Source organism: Rhododendron vialii, chromosome 6a, assembly GCF_030253575.1.
Source record: "Rhododendron vialii isolate Sample 1 chromosome 6a, ASM3025357v1".
In the NCBI taxonomy this organism is placed as follows: domain Eukaryota; kingdom Viridiplantae; phylum Streptophyta; class Magnoliopsida; order Ericales; family Ericaceae; genus Rhododendron; species Rhododendron vialii.
Window position 1 is genome coordinate 39,685,883 of NC_080562.1, and position 22,966 is coordinate 39,708,848.

A 22,966-nucleotide genomic window follows, 5' to 3' on the forward strand; every position below is an offset into this window, starting at 1 on the left:
AAAGGAATAAAACCCTAGAATTAATCATGCTTTTTTTTTTTAACCAGAGAAAGAAAATAAACGGAAGATAACAACTAATTGAATACCAATGAAAAACTTTAATTAAGAATAAAAATTGAAACTAGTTATCGAATGCTTGAATACTTGAATAAAACATTGAAAACTTCAAAGAAGAAAACTCGGAAGAAAAATAACCAATATTTAGAACCAAATCCTCCTGATCGTAACCCCGTTCTTTTTGACCCGAGAAGGTATCACCGCAGCCTCCTTCCTTTTGTTCGTTCCTCCGGAAGTAAAATCTGTTCGGAAAAAAAAAAAACATATACTGCAGTTCCCCTTTTTATATATGCTACTGTACCCCTTTTAAAATATAAAACCCTATTCCTCTACTTTTCATACAGCCATGGGCCATGCCCATTCGGCCTCATACTCATGCCAGGTCAAAATATAAAGTAATGAGTAGTAGGCCTTTGGGCTCACCAAAAACATGGATAACTTGTATTGTTCTGCTACAAATAACGCGCTCCACGATCACGTGCACAGTAAGAACATTATTAAGGTCCAATCCTTGTAGCTCTAACCATGACTAAGAATGTATTCCAATATATTCTTCAAAATACCTACAATACGAAAATCAACCATTAAATTTCGGAGTAACAATATAAACGGACTTTTCAAGGATAAATTAGGGGGCGCGTATGTGAACATTTACGCGTCTATCATTTCACATAGTTACATTATCGAGGCTCCAGTACGGTGATGGTTAAATCATTGGTTGAAGTTGAACTTGGTGCATTCTTGCTAGATGAAGTATCGGCTTCAAAAACATTCCTTTCGGTGAAAAATCCAGGCTGTTTGGGCCATGGCAACGAACCTTCACTTCCCAACATCAGAACCACAGACGACATACTTGGCCTGTCTTCAGGGTGTTGTTGCACGCATAATAGACCAACATGGATGGATCGCAACACCTCTGGCGGACAGCATGATTCCTTTAAAGTCGGATCTATCAGTTCAATTGACCTATCTTCTTTACGTAGTGTCCATGCCTGAACAATTTATAATCAATATCATCAATACAAGATTTTTACCACATAAAAAGAGCAGCTCTAAGGGCGAGTCATTTTCATTGCTAAGGCCAAAATTTGGCTATAGCTCACCGAAACAGGACCTCCACTTCCGGGGCAAACTTCTTGCCAAATTCTGGCAATGCCGTTGTGCCAAGTGCCAATTCTTTGGCATTTGCAAAAACTACTACATCTCCATCAGGACTTTTGATCTCCAATGATTTTCAACAGTGAAAATGAGTAAGCTTTGAACCAGTGGAGCAACAATTTCTAACAGATGGTTTAATGAAATTATAACAAACCAAATTTTGGCAATCCTAGCCAAATTTTGCCAATGTTATTGCCAAAAATGGCAAAACGTACTGGAGATGTTTCAAGAGGTTATTTACGAATGATATAGTATAAACTCACATGTCCAAGGAGGTTGAGATAGTGATCTGGACGGAAGAAACCTCTGTTTCTCTTCCCACTCACAATCTCCAGCATAAGAACACCAAAACTGAAAACATCCGACTTTATGGAGAAAAACCCATCTACCGCGTATTCTGGAGACATGTAACCACTGCACCAAAGAATGAATAAGGAAACCAAGTGTTAATTAGTACAAGCAAGTAACTATATAGAACATGTTAAGAGGTTCTTACTATGTTCCAACCACTCTCTCTGTATTTTGTTCTGTCTCATTTCCTCCAAAAATTCTAGCCATGCCAAAGTCTGATATTTTTGGGTTCATTTCAATATCAAGCAAAATATTGCTTGCTTTGAGATCTCTATGAATGATTCTGAGTCTGGAATCTTGATGAAGATAGAGAAGCCCACGAGCAATCCCATTGATAATTTTATATCGCTTTGGCCAATCCAGTAATGTTCGCCTGCTTTCATCTGCCCAAATTTTCATCCCATAAATGTTGTTAGTTTTGCTGACTAAATTTCACTGGAACAAATCCCATAGTAAAAAATAATATTTTTCTTGGAAGAACAAGTTATGCAATTGCTTATGTCGCAAGAGAACTACATGTTCTTCAATAATTCATGCTTTCAAATGGAAAGAGAATAATACACAAATTTATTTCTAATTTCCTAGGAGCCAGAGTTATTCATTTCTCTGCATACATGTTCGGCCTTGGACAGAGAGTAGATTAGTTGCAATATATACTTGCTAAAGTTATGAGAGAGCCAAACCAAAAATAAAGGAGTCCAGGCTTTTGTTAGGCATGAATTCGTAGATTAATATCCTTTCTTCTCCTTGAGTGCAGCACCCTAGAAGCTTTACGAGATTTCGGTGCTGAAGTTTGGCAATACAGATGACTTCATTCTTGAACTCATCAATTCCTTGTCTAGAAGTTTTAGACAGCCGCTTTACAGCTATTTCTTGTCCGTCTTCCAACCTACCCTGAAGATGGCAATTTTGACAAGTAGGATATCATAAACATAAAAGTAGTACTTTCTTTTCCTTCCCTTCCCATTGGCCTATCTTTTAGTAGCTTCTTATGTTCCTTGATTGGCATTGGTCCAACAAGAGGATCATGTAAAATACATACAGTTCGGCATGCAAAAGGTAAACCTCCGGATATGTAGGAAGTTTCATTTGAGAAAAGAAACACCACACCAAATGCTTCCTATAAACTTGTTTCTGCAGCTATAGAATTATGAATTAAGCTGCAGCAAAATTAAAGTAGTGTTTGCTACAAAAGCAGGTAATTAACTTTTAGAATTCATAATCTGTTTCCAAAAGCCACCTTGGGCCCTGATCCACCTTCTAGAAAATCAGATTTTGAGGTGATTCTCAGCTTCTACAAACCAATGCATCCAAAATCTTGCTCTGAGGATTTAAACAGTCCAAACTGCTTTGAAAAACTAAATAGAAAATTTTACCTCCAGAATTTTGATGTGAATTCCCATTTGGCATTTTTCCGAAGAAAACTCCATGGCTTAATGTCCTTCTGAGTGCTGATAGATTGAACAAAACTATTTTGACATCCAAACTACCTGGGCTTCACATGTATCGATAACTTGACTTTAGAAGGAACCGGAGAACAGTTGATCTTTTTGTTTTTTTGTTTTTCTTTTTGCTTGGTGAAAATCAACATTGTTAGATGCAGTTAGTGAGGTTTGAACGCCTGTCAAATGCACAGGAGTATATGGTGCCTACCACTTGGCAACAATCAGTTGATCTACATGATTATTACCTTGTAAACAGGGCCAAATCCACCCTGTCCCAGCTTATTGTTTATTGAGAAGTTATCAGTAGCTTTCTCAATTGTAGTCAACTCCAACATTGGCAACTGCAAATCTTCCTTCTGGCTTTCATCTGTGTTATTATGCCCGGAGGTGATTGCCAATAATACTTGAAAAGAAAAGAAAAGAATGGATACGGGAAAAAAACAAAGGAACTTCACAACCAGTGTATTGGAGAAATATGTATAAAAACACACGTTTCTTTCACAAAATGACAATCACAAGATGATTCCATACTCATTTGGATTACCTTTATAGATAACAAGTGGAATTACCTTTTTTCTTAAACTGTCTCTGCTTCTTTTGCCAAACAAAGAAGGTCAGGCTCGGACATAGCAGGAGCATTCCTATTGTTAATGCCAAGCTGATTATAATTCTGTCCCTTCTCTTCCCATTGGAGCCAACTCGGGGGACTCCTGGAGATGGAGCCAGGGAGAGGCCAGTAGGAGCAGTCTCCCCTGCAAGAAGAAAAAAAATTCTACTTATTATATGTAAAATAAAATTTTCCTATGAAAGTATAGAGGCTCACCCCCTTCTAGTGTTTTGGGAGAAAAAAAATCGAATGATAGTAAGTAGTTAGTAATCTTTGAAATACAAATACAAGATACCAATGTTAATTTCTAAACGTTACGGATTATGTATAACAAAACATAAAATTTGAGGGTTAACTAAGTACTCAATTATTTAACTCCCAGTTTTTACCCACAAAAATCCCCAATCGTTAAGAGGATTTTACACGTTCTCTTCTCTCTGCCTAAAAAATCTCCATGGCACCCCCCCCCCCCCCCCCCCCCCCCCCCCCCCCCCCCCCATGTCTCTCTCGGCACAAAAATCCCACATCGTCAAGACTTTGAAGGTAGTTTCAAGAAAATAAGAACTTAGGAGATGAGATTTTGGAAACCCGAAGTAATCTTGGTGAAATCTAAGTTGTAACTATGAAATGTGCAAATACTAGACTCCGCCAACACAGTGGGGGATAAACTTTGAGCAAGTTTCTAAATCACTTACATAGAGAAGGATATTGCAAAAACGTTTGATACTGATTCTATCATCGATGCTTTTAACGACATGAAAGAGCGTCGAGTGCAATTGAAGATGCCTGATTTTACTAGATAGGTTCAGGTAATTTGTTAATGCTTTTACAATATATGTTAATTTATGAAAAGCATAATTAAGTATGGAGTGTTACTATTTTGTACATTTTTGAGTTTCAATGTATTCACGTTGTTATGCACGTTTCTCTTTATTTTTTTTGTCTCACATACATGGTCGTTCCCGTATAGTGAAATTCATGGCTCTGTCCCTGCCCGGGACTGCATCTATACAATCAAATGTTCAAATACATTAGAACAGTTGTTCAGCTGTGCAGTTTTGACTTCTCCATTTGCAATCTAAACATGCAAAACGGAATTGTAACACTCTCCCTTTGTTAGTTTCCACATCCCACTCCTACGTACTACTTGAAAAATCGTTATGTCTCACAATCCTTGTCGACGACTGAACTATTTATGGAACTTACATGTTCATGTTATGACCTGTAAATTGTTGCATGTTTTATATATCACATATACGAGTAATATTCATGAAATCATTATATTAGTACTGTGAGTGAAATCATCAACGTACTCTTGAAGCAGATAAAATAATAGTAAAGGGTAAAATAAGCAGTAACTTGTTTCTATATATATATGACATTATTTCCATGGATGATTCTCATTGGCCCTATATACACCAACTTTGTTCCTTACATAGCACAAATCCAGTATTTCTAAACCATGGCAAAATCAAGTCTTGCCTCATGTGCAGTTCTCAATACTAACCATTTGTTAGTTCCGTGTATCCCTGCAAAGTCCTAGACAAGAAAATTGAGAAGACTACCATGCCTGATTTTCTTTTCTACAACCTTAATTGGCAGTCAAGAGTAAACAAAAAAATATGCTTACCACATGGTAGGGAGCTACTCATCTACAAGTTTCGAGACAAAGTCATACATACCTAACTCAGAGGCCGCCATCCTCACATAGATATCTTGCCCGCCTGTACTAAACTCTCTTATATCAATTAGATCCCCAAACCAAAGCAAGCAGCCAGTTCCTCCGCCCCGTATGTCAAGATTTGCATATGCCATACAAGAGCAGTTCACCAAGCACATTTTCCCACATTCCTCAAGGGTCATGGTCTCATTGAACCATGATTTCTGCGTGTCTGGAAGTTTGACTCGGGAATACTTCAGGAATCCCTCTCCCTTGTGACAAGCCAATATTGTCCTCCGCATGCATCCATTTGACCAATCTCCCATACCCCAATCCTTTGGGTTCCTGGGCACAAATTTGTCTAAACAACCGCATATTGGGAAATTGCCAATGTCACAGCTACCATAAGCACCACATGATCCATAATTGTCACAGGTATCAGCTGGTGCAGTATTGTAATGGATCCAGCCTTGTTTCCGATCAACCCATGTCCAGCGGTTCAGAATACCATTCTGGCGCAACACTAACCTTGAAACAACTGAGTGGTTGAGAAGCTCGTAACCATAATACACTTCTTCTCTGTTAAATACAAATTTGAATTTGTAAATGGTGTTATGTTTTAAGTTCTGCGCCCCACTAAATGAAAGACCATTCCATGGGCCAGACCGGTACATCACAGTAGTAACATTGTCTGCAATCAATTGGGGATATCCATGAGTATTCATCCCGAATGTATAATCACTTTGAGCCGGATCATCATCACTCTTCCACGATGACAAGCGGCGATCTAGCCCAACTAACAAGTTCTTTCCCAGCTTCATACCTGGTAACAGTGTGTCAACTGGATAATCAAAACTCTGCCAAAGGAAATTCTCTGGGTTGTCATCATTTGCATTTCGCAAAACAAAATTTCCAGACTCCAAAAGTTGCGCAATTGGGTTGTGTACAGACCTTGACGTATTGGCAGACCATACAACGTTGCCAGATCCGTTGAAGAGGACAAGAATTCCAGGGTTGACGACCTTTAACACACCTGATGCATCGGTGATAGGAGTTTCCCTGTTAGCAAGCCATACCACGGTTCTAGGAGTTATTTTTTTGTACCATATCCCCAAGTATCGATTCTTGGAACTACCGGGACTGAAAAATCCCAGTTCAAAGCCTCCACCAGCTGAAACAATGGTCTCATTTTCTGTGATGAATTGAACAGTCGTTATGGTGTCTGCAGCTTCAGAGACCAATGAGACTGAAAATAAAGAGGATAAGAAAAGAAGTATGGTGAAGCCTTCATTAGATGATGTCCTCATGCTTTCTACTTGTTGGGTATACGTACGTGGTTTCTGGTTACTTCCTATTTATTAGTATGACAATAACAAAACTCAAGACCTCCGTGTGCGAACCAATACCTCTTTTGACTGTTGGCTTAGATATTGGAGTAGTATAAACGTCTGTGAGTCTCTGATCAAAAAAAAAAAAACGTCTGTGAGTCGGTGGAGTAGACTTGGAATTCTCCACCCAGGCCTGGTACCCGGTCAATATTGGACAACTTGAAATGGATACTATTGGCATTGGCGATTGATCATTTCTCTATTCATTAGGCCTTGTGGATGTGTATTATAAGAAGATACATCTATTTCCTTCCCTCGGAGAAAATTCTAATCTTGAGAAAATAGATACTCCCTCCGTCCCCAAATTTTTTGTCTGGTCCGCAAAACGAAGTGTTAAAAATAATACAATTTTTGCAAGAAAAAATCAAAAGATTTTTAACAGCTTACTAGATATCAATGAGTATTTTTAATTTGTGAAAAAAGTTTGAATTTTTTCTTGAAAAAATTGTATTATTTTTAACACTATGTTTTGCAGACCGGACAAAGAATTTGGAACGGAGGGAGTAGATTTTTCTTCTCCTCCATGTTACTAGAAGGATACAACCATTCAAATCAATCCCATTCATGATTCAACAGGACCACAAGCTGAGCCAAAAATACAGGACCACAAAGCTAAGCCAAAAAAACAGGACCACAAGCTATGGGCCTATGACATATAATGTGTACAGTAATAAGAGATTTTGATAGGTACACACTACCTAATAAAGCACAAGGGCGTGGAGTTCAGACAAACACAAGTTAAAAGAAGGACTGAGATTGATTAAAAGAATAACTGAGATTGATTTGATCCAATGAATAAGGTGTGCTCTCCAACTCTCTTAAGAAAGTACCCAAACTTTTTCAAATATATTTCACAAATGCCATCAATTTTTTACCCGGCCACACTCTTTCAAACATATCTAGTTCTAGACTGTTGGGGTAGGTAAGAACCAGTGCTTTGATCAATAATTGTTCTAGACTGTTGGAATTTTTGAATCTAACAACTAATTAATGTTCTAATATAAACCAGAAATTAGAAGCTGTGTCGAAGTCTATATTAGTAATGAAGGAACTGTTGAGTTGCGGTTTATATTAGACTTCGACTCAACCTAAGAGCATCCGCAATGGTAATAATAAAAATGTGTCACGTCAGCATTTGATTATCTATTTAGTCCATAATCAAACTTAACAACCTCTACCTCCACATTGGTTATTTTTGCATCCCTAACCAAAAAAACCCCCCACAATACACAATATTAATGCACATTTGTCCAATCGCAAGCGAGTTCCAATCAAGCACCTGACTACACCAAATTATTCATCTCGATGAGACAATTCCAATGTGGAGTGTTTTTGAGTTATTGAGTTTTGAGTTTGGTTATTGGTAAAAATTGTTAAATTTGGTCATGGAATGGGTGGAATTTGGTTATTTGCTAAAAGATTTGTAACTTTGCTTATTATAATGTGGAGTATTTTTTGAGCATTGTTGTTAAGTTTGCTTATTCACGCTCATTTACTTATTACATTGTAGATGCTCTAACAAAATTGACGAAACCCACCCCTCTCTTTGTTCTGTGTTTTTTTCGGAACAATTGTTCCGGAGAAATTCTCCTCTTTCTTACGTAGTTTTATATTGTTGATTATGTGAGTTAAAATATTGGCTTTACTTCTTCTTCTTCTTTTTTTTCAAGTGAAAACTCTTTTATTCTAACAAGTGGTTTATTTGTTTTTTCTTTCAAATAAAGAAGCAATGAAACTTTCTAAATGGAAAGGAAAGGCCATATGTGTAGTCCAACGGAAAGAAAATTTTCGTTCATCATGTGATAGGAGTTCACAAACACTTATCCATCAATGCTTTTGAGCAACTAAAACTTTTGGAGACATCTTGATTGATAAAATAGACACCTTGCATCGAGATATAATAGATTTTGTTGGTCATATATAGGAGTACTATTTCCTTGGAGAAAACTGTACGATAAACTCTAACTTTTCATTTTCTAGGCTTAATTAGTACTTATTTTACAAGGATCATTGGTAATTTGGTTTATTTTGAAGGGTGCTGGAGCAAATAGGGTATTCTAAACAAATTATCTTTTGTTCATTTTTGTTCTTTGTACCAAGTTAACTTTTTACTTGGTATTTACTTGGATTCTAGCATGGCTAATTCTCTCAAAATAATTCTCTTTCGTGCCACCAAGAAATGAATCAATTTAGTATTTTGAGCCAATATCAAGATTCAAAAAGTAATTTCAATTGGGGTGGGTAGTGTTGTAGGCACGGGTAATTCGCTAGTATGTAGAGAGAGAGAGAGAGAGAGAGAGAGAGTTATTCTAGATTATTCACAGCTCCGCGCGATCTTGGTTGTCTGTTTCAGTTTTGGATGGTCTGGAAGTTTCCTTTAAATCCAGACCGTCCAAAACCGAAACGGACAGCTACGATTCACGACTGTAAACAACTTTTCACGGGGCTACCCGGTAAAAAGTTTTTCTTATATATATATATATATATATATATATATATATATATATATATATATATGTATATGTGTGTGTGTGTGTGTTCATAAATACTACTATGCGTACACAACTACAGTACATATTAGACTTGGTATGGTTAACAGAAAGAAAGAAAAAGATTAGACTGGTACCAATTGGGAAATCACTTCTTGAGTGGGGTTGAGTGGGGCCCACTTCTTGTCCCATACAAATATGACCCGAGGCATTCAAATTTTTCCAAAAGTAATGTTTTAATTTGCCCCAAAAAGATTAGTTTACGCGGATATTGACAAGTCTTGATGATCAATTCGTTTAACTTTTAGTTTAGAATCTGTAGTCAAGAATTTTAAACAAAAAAGTTGAACAAATTGATCAAACATTTGTCAATATGGGATGAATTGTATTTTTACGGGACATTGAAAAATTACTCTGAAAAAAATGAACGTCTTGATTTGTTGGTATGGGAACCGAGGTGAACCCAATAAGCAATTGTACAACAAGCCGTCGGCAAGAGTGCAAACGAGTCGAGCTTTATAGAGTTCAGGCTCGGCCCGTCTACGAAACGAGCTCAAACTCGGCTTATTTGTAAACGAGCTAAGCCCTTGATGACTCGAGCCTGACTAATTTCTTGCCTCTTTAAAAAAGCCGAGTCTATAAAATGAGCCTAGCCGAGCTTTTGAGGATTGAGTTTGGCTTGTTTACTAAACGAGCCTAAAATTCAAGCTTAGCTCGAGCCGACCGCTGCTCGCAAACAGCTCAAATTGAGTTGGAGAACATACTATAAGAGTTTTTGCTATAATAAGAACATAAATATTTTTTCGTAAAGTTTAGAGGACATTCTGCCCAGGATTTCCAAAAAAAACCCCTCCCAAGGTTGATTGGCGTTGACCAAGGTTAACCGGCATTGACCGGCGTTGAAAGTGCCTAAAACCCTAGGGTACCATATAAAAGTGCCTAAAATTTTAAGGGGAAAAAAACTGAAATAGTCCCTGTAGTTAAGTGTTTGTGTCAATTTGGTCTCTGTAGTTATAATTGGCTTGATTTACACTCTGTACTTTCCATTTTGTTCCAATTTGGTCTAATTACTAACTTCCGTTAGTCCGCCGTTAGTCCTTTAAACAGCAAAATCATCTGGCCCCCTTTTTTTGGGTTAAAACAGACTCGTTCCGCTAAATAAGCCAACTGGCTTTTTTTTTTTAATCCTTATTCAAATTTTTTTCGTATTTGTTAGTTTTTTGGGGGTTATTGCATCGTCATGATGAGAGAAATATAAAAAGTAAAAAATTATTATCGAAATTCAATTTTTTTTTGAGTAAAGACGAAAAAATTAACTTATTGGCTTATTTTTGTCTTTATTTAAAAAAATTAGGTTTCGATCGTAATTTTTTACTTTTTAGATTCCTCTTATCATGACGATGCAATAATCCCTAAAAAAATGACAAAAAACTAACAAATACAAAAAAATTTGAATAAGGACAAAAAAAATAAGCCAGTTGGCTTATTTAGTTGAACAGGGTTATTCATTCCCCTCTTGCCCTAACATATCTCTAAATCAAAACATAGCTCATTCTTCCATTCTCCATTGATAAGGAGGCACCTGAGAAGAAATTTGATTATAGTTTTCTGCAAAAAATTGCCCTCAAATTCATCATTTTCATGATCAGCCATGAAGTATCATAACCACTAGTATTGTCTACCTGTTCAACTTGTGGACAAATACTAAGATGCCTTATTTTTCTGCATAGTACTAAAAATGCATATAGAACCATGTCCAAAAGTCACAACATGATATACAACATGATATAGATTCAAAAGTCACAATATGATAAAGAACCATGTCCAAAAGTCAGAGTATTACATAAACTCAGTTCCAAATTTAGTAAGTCATAACTTAATACATAGACATAGCAAATCACTCAACTAAATTACAATAAACCTAACTTAACAGTCCAAGTGGTTACAAAGAATAGGGCCATGTCATTCCATTCATTTTTCTATACTTGGCTCATGCACTGATTCTTGACTAGGAATGTTGAAAAATAAACCTAAGCCAATTTTTTCGTCTTTATTAAAAAAATTGAATTTCGATCATAATTTTTTACTTTTTAGATTTCTCTCATCATGATGATGCAAAAACCTCCAAAAAATTGACGAAAAACTAAAAAATACGAAAAAAATTTGAATAAGGATAAAAAAATAAGCTAGTTGGCTTATTTAGCCGAACGGGTCTGTTTTAACCCCCAAAAAAGGGGGCCATATGATTTTGCTGTTTAAAAGACTAACGGCGGACTAACGGAAGTTAGTAATTGGACCAAATTGGAACAAAATGGAAAGTACAGAGTGTAAATCGAGCCAATTACAACTACAGGGACCAAATTGACACAAATACTTAACTACAGGGACTATTTCAGTTTTTTTCCCAATTTTAAGGTACCCTATATATAAAAGTGGCTAAAATCTTAGAATATCTTATGAAAGTGCCTAAATCGCTAAATTTATAATAGGAAAGTTCACCCTAAAATCTTATGAAAGTGCCTAAAACCCTAAGGTACCCTATGAAAATGCAACAAGATCGAAAAACACGAAAAAAGACATTTTGTGTAAGCCAAACAAGACCCTTATTTTATTTAAGACAATTTAAATGAAAAAAAGATATTTTTTTTTGTGTTAGCCAAACAAAATCTTTTGTTTCATTAATAACAATTTTGTCTTTTAATAGTTTCTAGACTCTAAAATATTTTTATTGATGAACTCAATACATCACAAAAACTTAGGGGGGGATTAAAACTCCAATACTTCAGACTAATATGCTGAAGAATAAAAAATGCAACAATGGAAGCTACAGCATAAGTTCCAAAACTCTGCTGACCTTCGTCGTAATGGACGATAATACCCTGTTCAACACAGCTTCTCCGAAAGCGAGTTTGTTTTTTACTGGATCTAACCGACCACTGGGTTACCTGTCCCTGAGCTGTCTTCCCATGGCACTCTCTCCTTCTCCGAAATCCCAAACCCCCTATTTATTAATCCCCGTCCCCTTTCTCACCCCCCAAAAACACCCAACTCTCTCTCTCCAACTACACAATTTTCTCTCTCTCCAAATCTTACTTTCGCTCTTTTTGTTTCTCACAACTCCCGAAGCAGCATACACGAATCACAAATAATCTTAAAAACCAATTCCACCGTTCATTGACGTATCTTGCTCACTTTTTATTTTTTTCTATAAGTCAAGTGTTCGGACTATCTTATCGGCAACCCAGACTAATCCAAGAAACCAATTCCTCGCTCTTGTTCAATGGCGTCCAATAGTGCCCAACCGAGTTTTGAAGACATGTTACCCATAATGGCCGAGAAATTGGGCGGGAAAGGGCTGATCGGGGAGCTGTGTAATGGGTTTGAGCTGCTGGTGGACGGTGATAAAGGGGCGATCACGTTCGACAGCCTGAAGAGAAACGCCGCCGTGTTGGGGTTGCAGGGATTGAGCGACGGTGACCTGAGGAGTATGTTGAGGGAAGGGGATTTGGACGGCGATGGGGCGCTGAATCAGATGGAGTTTTGTGTTCTTATGTTCAGACTGAGTCCTGAGTTGATGGAACAGTCTGAAGTTTTGTTGGAGGAGGCGCTTGAACAGGAATTCAAAGGCTTTTATTAATCGGTCTTGATATCGTTAGCACACACGATAAACACGTTAGAAGACGAGAAAAACACATATTTTTGTATGCTTTTTATAGTCTCTAATATACATTCACACACTCATTATTGTCTCATGGGCTGATTTTAGAATTTTCCTTTATTAATTGGAATTCTAATTCTAGTTCTTATAATTATTGTCTTATTTTTTTTCTCATGCTACAAATATTGGATTTGTGACTCTTGTTGACTTGATTGCTGCACTAATTAATGAAAGAATCAGTTGGACACTTTGTACATGATTATTGTTGTCCTCGTGGTTCTTTCGTAGTTAATCCATTGAATCTTGATTTGCCATTGTAGAAACGTAGGCAAAGAGGCCAACAGAGTGGGCGGACTTGTTCAATTTGGTCAGATGCCCAAACTCCCGTGTTGGTGACCACTAACTTTATAGTCAATTAGGTGAAAAATGGATATCTATAAGAATTAGGCTGACGTGTTTCTCTTAACAAAAATCACAAAAAAACTTAACGTATTTATCATTTTGTTTTTATTAAAAAAAAAGTTTCAGCATTTTACTATCTTGTTTTTACTAACAAAAAAATTGTCGACAAAAATCTTTTTTTGCTACAGTAACTCTACTCACAAAGCAATCAACAACTTATTCACTACTAGAAATAACTTGACATTTCTCAACAATTTATTTACTACCGGAAACACCTAATAACTTCTCGATCACAAATAAAAATCTACAAATTTTTTACTACCGGAAACACCCCCTTAGGAGCTGTGCACGTAACTTGATCCGAACTTGCTAAGATAGTATTTTAAAATAAATAAAATAGAATGAGTTGGGTTGGATTGGGTTGACTCACTTATTTTCGGAACAAACGTACTGGAGTATGTTTTAGATTCGGCTTAGCCCATTTTATACTTATGCCATTAAAGTAGCCCTCTTCCCTTTTTCAAGGTATGTCACAATCTGTGACGGGAAAACTACGGACCGGTCCAAAAAATCTGGGCTATGCAAGAAGAAAGTCTAGCCCGATCAGACCCACCCATGGGTTTGTCGACGTAATACGGGTGAACCTGCACTTGTAACATAGCAGGATTCGATTCCTCTTGTAGACAAATCATGATTTAAGTGGGGAGCCATGGCGGTGGGTTGTTGTGCTAGTCTCTCCCGAAGTTTGGATTCCGCAGTCGGATCCAACAGTGACTCGGCTGCAGGGTTGTTCCTCGGTTACAAAAAAAAAGAAGGTCTAGCCCGATCTGGCCAACATTTTGGGTTTGTAACTTGAGGTCCTATTCACCTGGAGTTCCACGTAAATAAAAAGGGTGTTCCTACTTAATGGTAATTACATTGCAATTAATTTCCGCTTGACCAAAAAAAATTAAAATGACATTGCACTTTTTTTTATCCTTAAATGATAATTTTCTGGTTAGTAGCTCGTGCCCATATAGATGCTTTGATTATGCCTAGACTAAGAATTCTAAATAGAAATTGTCAAAGGGAATTAAATGTCACACTTCAATTTTTTTTAATCATCCGTACATCTTAAATTAAACTAACAAAAGGGTAACATGAATTGATGCATCATACAAAGTACAATGAATTTATGCAACATATCATTCCACCACCTGCTAGTTGCTGTAGAATACAAGACTTTAACTTTGAGCGTACGATGATGTCTCCTATATATCAAAATCAATTCCCGGTATGCAAAATAATCATGTTATTCCTTGACCAGACCAAATCTTCAATTGCTTGATTATATATTATCCTAAAAAGAAGCTTTAGGTTCACGGTCACGTCTTTTTCGCCTGTAGCAATTAATGGTGTCAACAACGATAACCCAATTTTCTATCATAAACGTACCAGAGATATATAGGAAAGTCTCAAAACAAAATTAATGGAAGTTAAAATCACAAGTTAGTGCCTGCATGACTTGATTCCTAGTAGTCAGATTTGGCTAGCTGCTTCCTTTAAGCATCGCTTACAAATGTAGGATACAGAGATAATCACGAATATTGTATCCTCAAGTTGGATTCCCCTTTTCAATAACTCTCGAGGCCACCTCACTCCACGCGTAAATATGTGAAATGGCTGTGGAAGAGACTGTAAGGATTAGTCCGAGGTGCATGCAAACTGGCTCGGGAATTCTGCATTACCAAAAAAAAAAAGAAAAAAGGGTGAAGATTGTTAATACATTAAATGGTATTTTAAGGTGAAAATAGGATGGTAAATCTATGATTTCTGAATCATGCCTTCAGGTATAGGCATGCGTAATTTTATAAGCTAAAATATTAGGAGGGTAACATCATCCCGCACTCTTCCCAAACTGGAATTCCTATTCTCCCCCGAACCCAACTTGATACCAAAAATTTTGGGGAAAATGATGGCCAATGACGTGTTTTAATAATTAATACTTGTCAAAGACATTTTCAGTATTAACAAATATTCTCAGTATATCATTGGCGGATATTAATTATCAAAACACGTACTGGGCCGTTATTTTCCCAAAAATTTGTCGGAACCCGCCTTGTTCAGGGCGGGATGGAGCGGATTGCCAAACCCACATATCATTATATCGAGCTGCATTGTGGATATCTCCAGCCCAATAGGTAGACCGACCTTTGCTTACATAACGCCAACGCATGGCTGCCACCCTCAAAAGTAGTAGAGAGAGAGATAGTGTGTGTGTGTGTGTGTGTGTGTTGGTCAATATATGTGCCTTTGCGAGCAACGCAATGAAAATTGAACATAATAATGAGTAGGGGGATGGTTGAGGGAGGGGTCAAGCGTATTGGATTCGTGAAGTGAAATCCAAATTGTCTTCATGTCTTTAGTGGGGGCCCTCTCCCTTTAAATAATGAATCATGGAAACAAAGAATTAATGGTGGCTAGCCCAATAGGTAAATGTTATATATATTCGAAATTTGATCGGAAAATGAAAGGTGCGGACAGTCGTGACTATAAAAAGTGTGAACTTGATCGGAACTGTATATGTTTATGTATATATATGTGTGTGCGTGTGTGGTGATGATGATGACGACGACAACGACGACGACGATCTTCCACGCAGTGGAAACACCTCAACTCACAAAATCAGACTTAAAAATTCATGTTTGTCCAAGACCCTGAAAAGTCTAATGGTGGGCTAATATTTGCGGAACAAAATTGGTTACCCATCATCATATTTACAGTAATATACAACACAAGTAGAAAAACGGATGGCCTGAGACAGCAAAAGGAGGCCTCATTTTTCAACAGTTCTAGAAATATCCAAAGATATCGATCGACCAAGTCATGTTCTCTATCGACCTTCTAACTGCGTAATGGTGACTTCATTGACTGGACTTGTTGATACCCGACCCTATGATTACCAGCTTCAAGTCTTTCAGTGCAAAAAACCAGGTTGTATTGACTGAGGCAATGCACCCTCACCACCCAACGTCAGAACCACAAATGACATACTTGGCATATCCTCTGGATGTTGCTGCACGCATAATAGACTAGGCAGAACATGTTACTATAATTGGCGTCCTTCAAAAAACATGAAACTAATCAAAACCAACAAAATTAACAAATTGATTAAATGGCTTTTGCTGAAACTGTAAAGGTTCCCTAGACTTCTGAACACAAGGTTGTATATATATAGTCCAACAACGGATACACCCATTGGCACAAAGATCTTGTTGACAGTTCAAGGATTTATTTGATCCGGATACAAGGAAGCAACAGTGAGGAACATCAGTTCATAGTTCTACATGAATGACAGAAGCTCAAGGTATTCTCCCTTGGAAGCCCACAACCCATAGGCCGCAATGTCTGCAATGTTATTGAAAGATCCTTCTTGGCCGGGCTGGACTCCCATACGTGGAACAGAGCCGACTTCGACCAAGTGTACCCGTGTAGTCTTCCCCCATAACCTATTCTTTCCAAACTGCCAAACAATTTCCATAATGTGACACTAAATGCTCATATGCACTCTTTCTCCTCTCTCTAACTACTTTCTACCTCTTTGTGACTAAAACGGCAACAGTTCATCAAGCATCGCGCAACCCCTTGAAATTTCTCTCTCCCTCTCCTTCACAAGTACAGGTATACAAATTCCACTTTCCTCGACATTCGCTAAACTGATCCTGCTTCACAAGAATCACAACACTACAAAAATATATGGTTTACGTTTGAAGAAACACAAACTGCCAAAAATGTTTCACATAGTTACATTATCGAGGCTCCAGTACGGTCAAATCATTGGTTAAAGTTGAAATTGGTGCACTCTTGCTAGATGAAGTATTGGCTTCAAAAAGATTCCTTTCGGTGAAAAATCCAGGCTGTGTGGGCCATGGCAACGAACCTTCACTTCCCAACATCAGAACCACGGATGACATACTTGGCCTGTCTTCAGGGTGTTGTTGCACGCATAATAGACCAACATGGATGGATCGCAACACTTCTGGTGGACAGCATGCTTCCTTTAAAGTCGGATCAATCAGTTCAATTGACCTATCTTCTTTATGTAGTGTCCATGCCTGAACAATTTATAATCAATATCATCAATACAAGATTTTTACCACATGAAAAGAGCAGCTCTAGGGGTGAGCCATTTTCATTGCTAAGGCCAAAATTTGGCTATAGCTCACGGAACAAGAGCTCTACTTCCGGGGCAAACTTCATGCCAAATTCTGGCAATGCCGTTGTGCCAAGTGCCAATTCTTTGGCATTTGCAAAAACTGTTGCATCTCCATCAGGACTTTTGATCTCCAATGATTTTCAACAGTGAAAATGAGTAAGCTTCGAACCAGTGGAGCAACAATTTCTAACAGATGGTTTAATGAAATTATAACAAACCAAATTTTGGCAATCCTGGCCAAATTTTGCCAATGTTATTGCCAAAAATGGCAAAAAGTACTGGAGATGTTTCAAGAGGTTATTTACGAATGATATAGTATAAACTCACATGTCCAAGGAGGTTGAGATAGTGATCTGGACGGAAGAAACCTCTGTTTCTCTTCCCACTCACAATCTCCAGCATAAGAACACCAAAACTGAAAACATCCGACTTTACGGAGAAAAGCCCATCTACCGCGTATTCTGGAGACATGTAACCACTGCACCAATGAATGAATAAGGAAACCAAGTGTTAATTAGTACAAGCAAGTAACTATATAGAACATGTTAAGAGGTTCTTACTATGTTCCAACCACTCTCTCTGTATTTTGTTCTGTCTCATTTCCTCCAAAAATTCTAGCCATGCCAAAGTCTGATATTTTTGGGTTCATTTCAATATCTAGCAAAATATTGCTTGCTTTGAGATCTCTATGAATGATTCTGAGTCTGGAATCTTGATGAAGATAGAGAAGCCCACGAGCAATCCCATTGATAATTTTATATCGCTTTGGCCAATCCAGTAATGTTCGCCTACTTTCATCTGCCCAAATTTTCATCCCATAAATGTTGTTAGTCCTGCTGACTAAATTTAACTGGAACAAATCCCATAGTAAAAAATAATATTTTTCTTGGAAGAACAAGTCATGCAACAGCTTATGACGCAAGAGAACTACATGTTCTTCAATAATTCATGCTTTCAAATGGAAAGAGAATAATACACAAATTTATTTCTAATTTCCTAGAAGCCAGAGTTATTCATTTATCTGCATACATGTTCGGCCACTTGACCTTGGACAGAGAGTAGATTAGTTGCAACATATACTTGCTAAAGTTATGAGAGAGCCAAACCAAAAATAAAGGAGTCCAGGCTTTTGTTAGGCATGAATTCATAGATTAACATTCTTTCTTCCGCTTGAGTGCAGCACCCTAGAAGCTTCACGAGATTTCGATGCTGAAGTTTGGCAATACAGATGACTTCATTCTTGAACTCATCAATTCCTTGTCTAGAAGTTTTAGACAGCCGCTTTACAGCTATTTCTTGTCCATCTTCCAGCCTACCCTGAAGATGGCAATTTTGATAAGTAGGATATCATAAACTTAAAAGTAGTACTTTCTTTTCCTTCCCTTCCCATTGGCCTTTCTTTTAGTAGCTTCTTATGTTCCTTGATTGGCATTGGTCCAACAAGAGGATCATGTAAAATACATACAGTTCGGCATACAAAAGGGAAACCTCCGGATATGTAGGAAGTTTCATATGAGAAAAGAAACAACACACCAAATGCTTCCAACTTGTTTCTGCAGCTATAGAATTATGAATTAAGCTGCAGCAAAATTAAAGTAGTGTTTGCTGCAAAAGCAGGTAATTAACTTTTAGAATTCATAATCTGTTTCCAAAAGCCACCCTGGGCCCTGACCCACCTTCTAGAAAATCAGATTTTGAGGCGATTCTCAGCTTCTACAAACCAACGCATCCAAAATCTTGCTCAGAGGATTTAAACAGTCCAAACTGCTTTGAAAAACTAAATAGAAAATTTTGCCTCCAGAAGTTTGATGCGAATTCCCATTTGGCATTTTTCCGAAGAAAACTCCATGGCTTAATGTCTTTCTGAGTGCTAATAGATTGAACAAAACTATTTTGACATCCAAACTAGCTGGGCTTCACATGTATCGATAACCTGACTTTAGAAGGAACCGGAGAACAGTTGATCTTTTTTTTTTTCTTTTTCTTTTTGCTTGGCGAAACTTTAGATGCAGTTAATGAGGTTTGAACACCTGTCAAATGCATAGGAGTATATGGTGCCTACCACTTGGCTACAATCAGTTGATCTACATGATTATTACCTTGTAAACAAGGCCAAATCCGCCCTGTCCCAGCTGATTGTTTATTGAGAAGTTATCAGTAGCTTTCTCAATTGTAGTCAACTCCAACAATGGCAACTGCAAATTTTCCTTTTGGCTTTCATCGGTGTTACTATGACCTGAGATGAGTGCCAATAATACTGAAAAGAAAATAAAAGAATGGATACGAGAAAAAAACAAAGGAACTTCTTCACACAACTAGTGTATTGGAGAAATATGTATAAAAACACACGTTTCTTTCACAAAATGACAAGCACAAGATGATTCCATAGTCATTTGGATTACCTTTAATAGATAACAAGTGGAATTACCTTTTTTCTTAAGCTGTCTCTGCTTCTTTTGCCAAACAAATAAGGTCAGGCTAATTGGACATAGCAGGAGCATTCCTATTGTTAAAGCCAAGATGATTATGATTCTGTCTCTTCTCTTCCCATTGGAGCCAACACGGGGGACTCCCGGGACTACATCTATACAATCAAATGTTGAAATACATTACAACAGTTGTTCAGCTGCGCAGTTTTGACTTCTCCATTTGCAATCTAAACATGAAAACGGAATTGTAACACTCTCCCTTTGTTAGTTTCCACATCCCACTCCTACGTGCTAGAAAAATCGTTATGTCTCACAATCCTTGTCGACGACTGAACTATTTATGGAACTTACATGTTCATGTTATAACTTGTAAATTGTTGCGTGTTTTATATATCACATACACGAGTAATATTCATGAAATCATTATATTAGTATTGTGAGTGAAATCATCGACGTACTCTTGAAGCAGATAGAATAGTAAGAAAGGGTAAAATAAGCAGTAACTTGTTTCTCTATATGACATTATTTCCATGGATAATTCTCATTGGCCCTATGTACAGCAACTTTGTTCCTTACATAACACAAATCCAGTATTTGTAAACCATGGCAAAATCAAGTCTTGCCTCATTTGCAGTGCTCGATACTAACCATTTGTTAGTTCCGTGTATCCCTGCGAAGTCCTAGACAAGAAAATTGAGAAGAGTACCATGCCTGATTTTCTTTTCTACAACCTTAATTGGCAGTCAAGAGTAAACAAAAAAATATGCTTACCACATGGTAGGGAGCTACTCATCTACAAGTTTCGAGACAAAGTCATACATACCTAACTCAGAGACCGCCATCCTCAAATAGATATCTTGCCCGCCTGTACTGAACTCTCTTACATCAATTAGATCCTCAAACCAAAGCAAGCAGCCAGTTCCCCCGCCCCGTATGTCAAGATTTGCATATGCCATACAAAAGCAGTTATCCAAGCACATTTTCCCACATTCCTCAAGGGTCATGGTCTCATTGAACCATGATTTCTGCGTGTCTGGAAGTTTGACTCTGGAATACTTCAGGAATCCCTCTCCCTTGTGACAAGCCAATGGTGTCCTCCGCATGCACCCATTTGACCAATCTCCCATATCCCAATCCTTTGGGTACCTAGGCACAAATTTGTCCAAACACCCGCACATAGGGGAATTGCCAATGTCACAGCTACCATAAGCACCACATGATCCATAATTGTCACAGGTATCAGCTGGTGAAGTATTGTAAAGGATCCAGCCTTGTGTCCGATCAACCCATGTCAAGCGGTTCAGAATACCATTCTGGCGCAACACTAACCTCGAAACAACTGATTGGTTGAGAAGCTCGTAACCATAATACACTTCTTCTCTGTTAAATACAAAATAGAATTCGTAAATGGTGTTATGTTTTAAGTTCTGCGTCCCACTAAATGAAAGACCATTCCATGGGCCAGTCCGGAACATCACAGTAGTAACATTGTCTGTAATCAATTGGGGATATCCACGAGTATTCATCCCGAATGTATAATCACCTTGAGCCGGATCATCATCACTCTTCCACGATGACAAGTGGCGATCTAGCCCAACTAACAAGTTCTTTCCCAGCTTCATACCTGGCAACAGCGTGTCAACTGGATAATCAAAACTCTGCCAAAGGAAATTCTCTGGGTTGTCATCATTTGAATTTCGCAAAACAAAATTTCCAGACTCCAAAAGTTGCGCAACTGGGTTGTGTACAGACCTTGACGTATTGGAAGACCATACAATGTTGCCAGATCCGTTGAAGAGGACAAGAATTCCAGGGTCGACGACCTTTAACACACCTGATGCATCGGTGATAGGAGTTTCCCTGTTAGCAAGCCATACCACGGTCCTAGTAGTTATTTTTTTGTACCATATCCCCAAGTATCGATTCTTGGAACTACCGGGACTGAAAAATCCCAGTTCAAAGCCTCCACCAGCTGAAACAACGGTCTCATTTTCTGTGATGAATTGAACAGTCGTTACGGTGTCTGCAGCTTCAGAGACTAATGAGACGGAAAATAAAGAGGATAAGAAAAAAAGTATGGTGAAGCCTTCATTAGATGATGTCCTCATGCTTTCTAGTTGTTGGGTATACGTACGTGGTTTCTGGTTACTTCATATTTATAAGTATGACAATAACAAAACTCAAGACCTCCGTGTGCGAACCAATACCTCTTTTGAATGTTAGCTTAGATATTGGAGTAGTATAAACGTCTGTGACTCGGTGGAGTAGACTTGGAATTCTCCACCGAGGTCTGGTACCTGGTCAATAATGGGCAACTTGAAATGGATGCTATTGGCATTGGCGATTGATCATTTCGCTATTCATGATTAGGCCTTGTGGAGGTGTATTATAAGAAGATACATCTATTTCCTTCCCTCGGAGAAAATTCCAATCTTGAGAAAATAGATATATTTGTCTTCTCCTCCATGTTAGTACTTAGAAGGATACAACCCCTCAAATCAATCATGGACTTATGGCATATAATGTGTACAGTAATAAGAGATTCTCATAGGTACCCACATCTATCTACCTAATAAAATACAAGGGTGTGGGGTTCACACAAATATAAGTTAAAAGAAGGACTGAGATTAATTTGATCCAATAGATGAGGTGTGCTTTCCAACTCTTTTAAGAAAGTACCCAAACTCTTTCAAATATATTTCACAAATGCCATCAATTTTTTACCCGGCCACACTCTTTCAAACATATCTAGTTCTAGACTGTTGGGGGTAGGTAAGAACCAATGCTTTGATCCATAAGGTAATTTCAATCAGGATGGGTAGTGTCATAGGCACAGGCAATTCGCTAGTATGTATGTGTGTGTGTGGGTATATATATATATATATATATATATATATATATATATATATATATATATATACCATGAGGGGGGCGGAAGCACGGACAAGGGGGAAGAACATGTGGGTCAGAGTGGGAGAGTGGGAATTGGACTAATGTTTACTGGGGAATCAAACTATCAAACAAAGGCAAGCAAAAGAATCAAAATACTACTTACTAGGTACTAGGTACTACTGGGGAACAAATGTTACCAGAGGAATCTAACAAAGTATAAAGGAAAGTTACCAAA

At 37.8% G+C, this 22,966-nt stretch overlaps 2 protein-coding genes across 2 annotated transcripts; one reads left to right on the forward strand and one right to left on the reverse strand.

The window, feature by feature from the left end:
• Positions 1 to 571: 571 nt before the first annotated feature.
• Positions 572 to 22,133, reverse strand: LOC131328730 (uncharacterized). The gene is made up of 15 exons (XM_058361635.1): positions 20,663 to 22,133; positions 19,839 to 19,994; positions 19,510 to 19,667; positions 18,517 to 18,727; positions 17,971 to 18,208; positions 17,738 to 17,888; positions 17,022 to 17,309; positions 16,186 to 16,270; positions 5,301 to 6,629; positions 3,581 to 3,763; positions 3,257 to 3,414; positions 2,250 to 2,460; positions 1,712 to 1,949; positions 1,479 to 1,629; positions 572 to 1,049 (listed from the first exon to the last, which is right to left on the reverse strand). The coding sequence occupies exons 1-15, from the start codon at positions 21,945 to 21,947 to the stop codon at positions 738 to 740; spliced, it is 5,154 nt and encodes a 1,717-aa protein (XP_058217618.1). The 5' UTR covers positions 21,948 to 22,133; the 3' UTR covers positions 572 to 737.
• Positions 12,083 to 12,964, forward strand: LOC131330749 (calcium-binding protein KRP1-like). Its single transcript, XM_058364441.1, has one exon. It carries the CDS (start codon positions 12,436 to 12,438, stop codon positions 12,790 to 12,792), a length of 357 nt encoding a protein of 118 aa, XP_058220424.1. The 5' UTR covers positions 12,083 to 12,435; the 3' UTR covers positions 12,793 to 12,964.
• Positions 22,134 to 22,966: the final 833 nt, after the last annotated feature.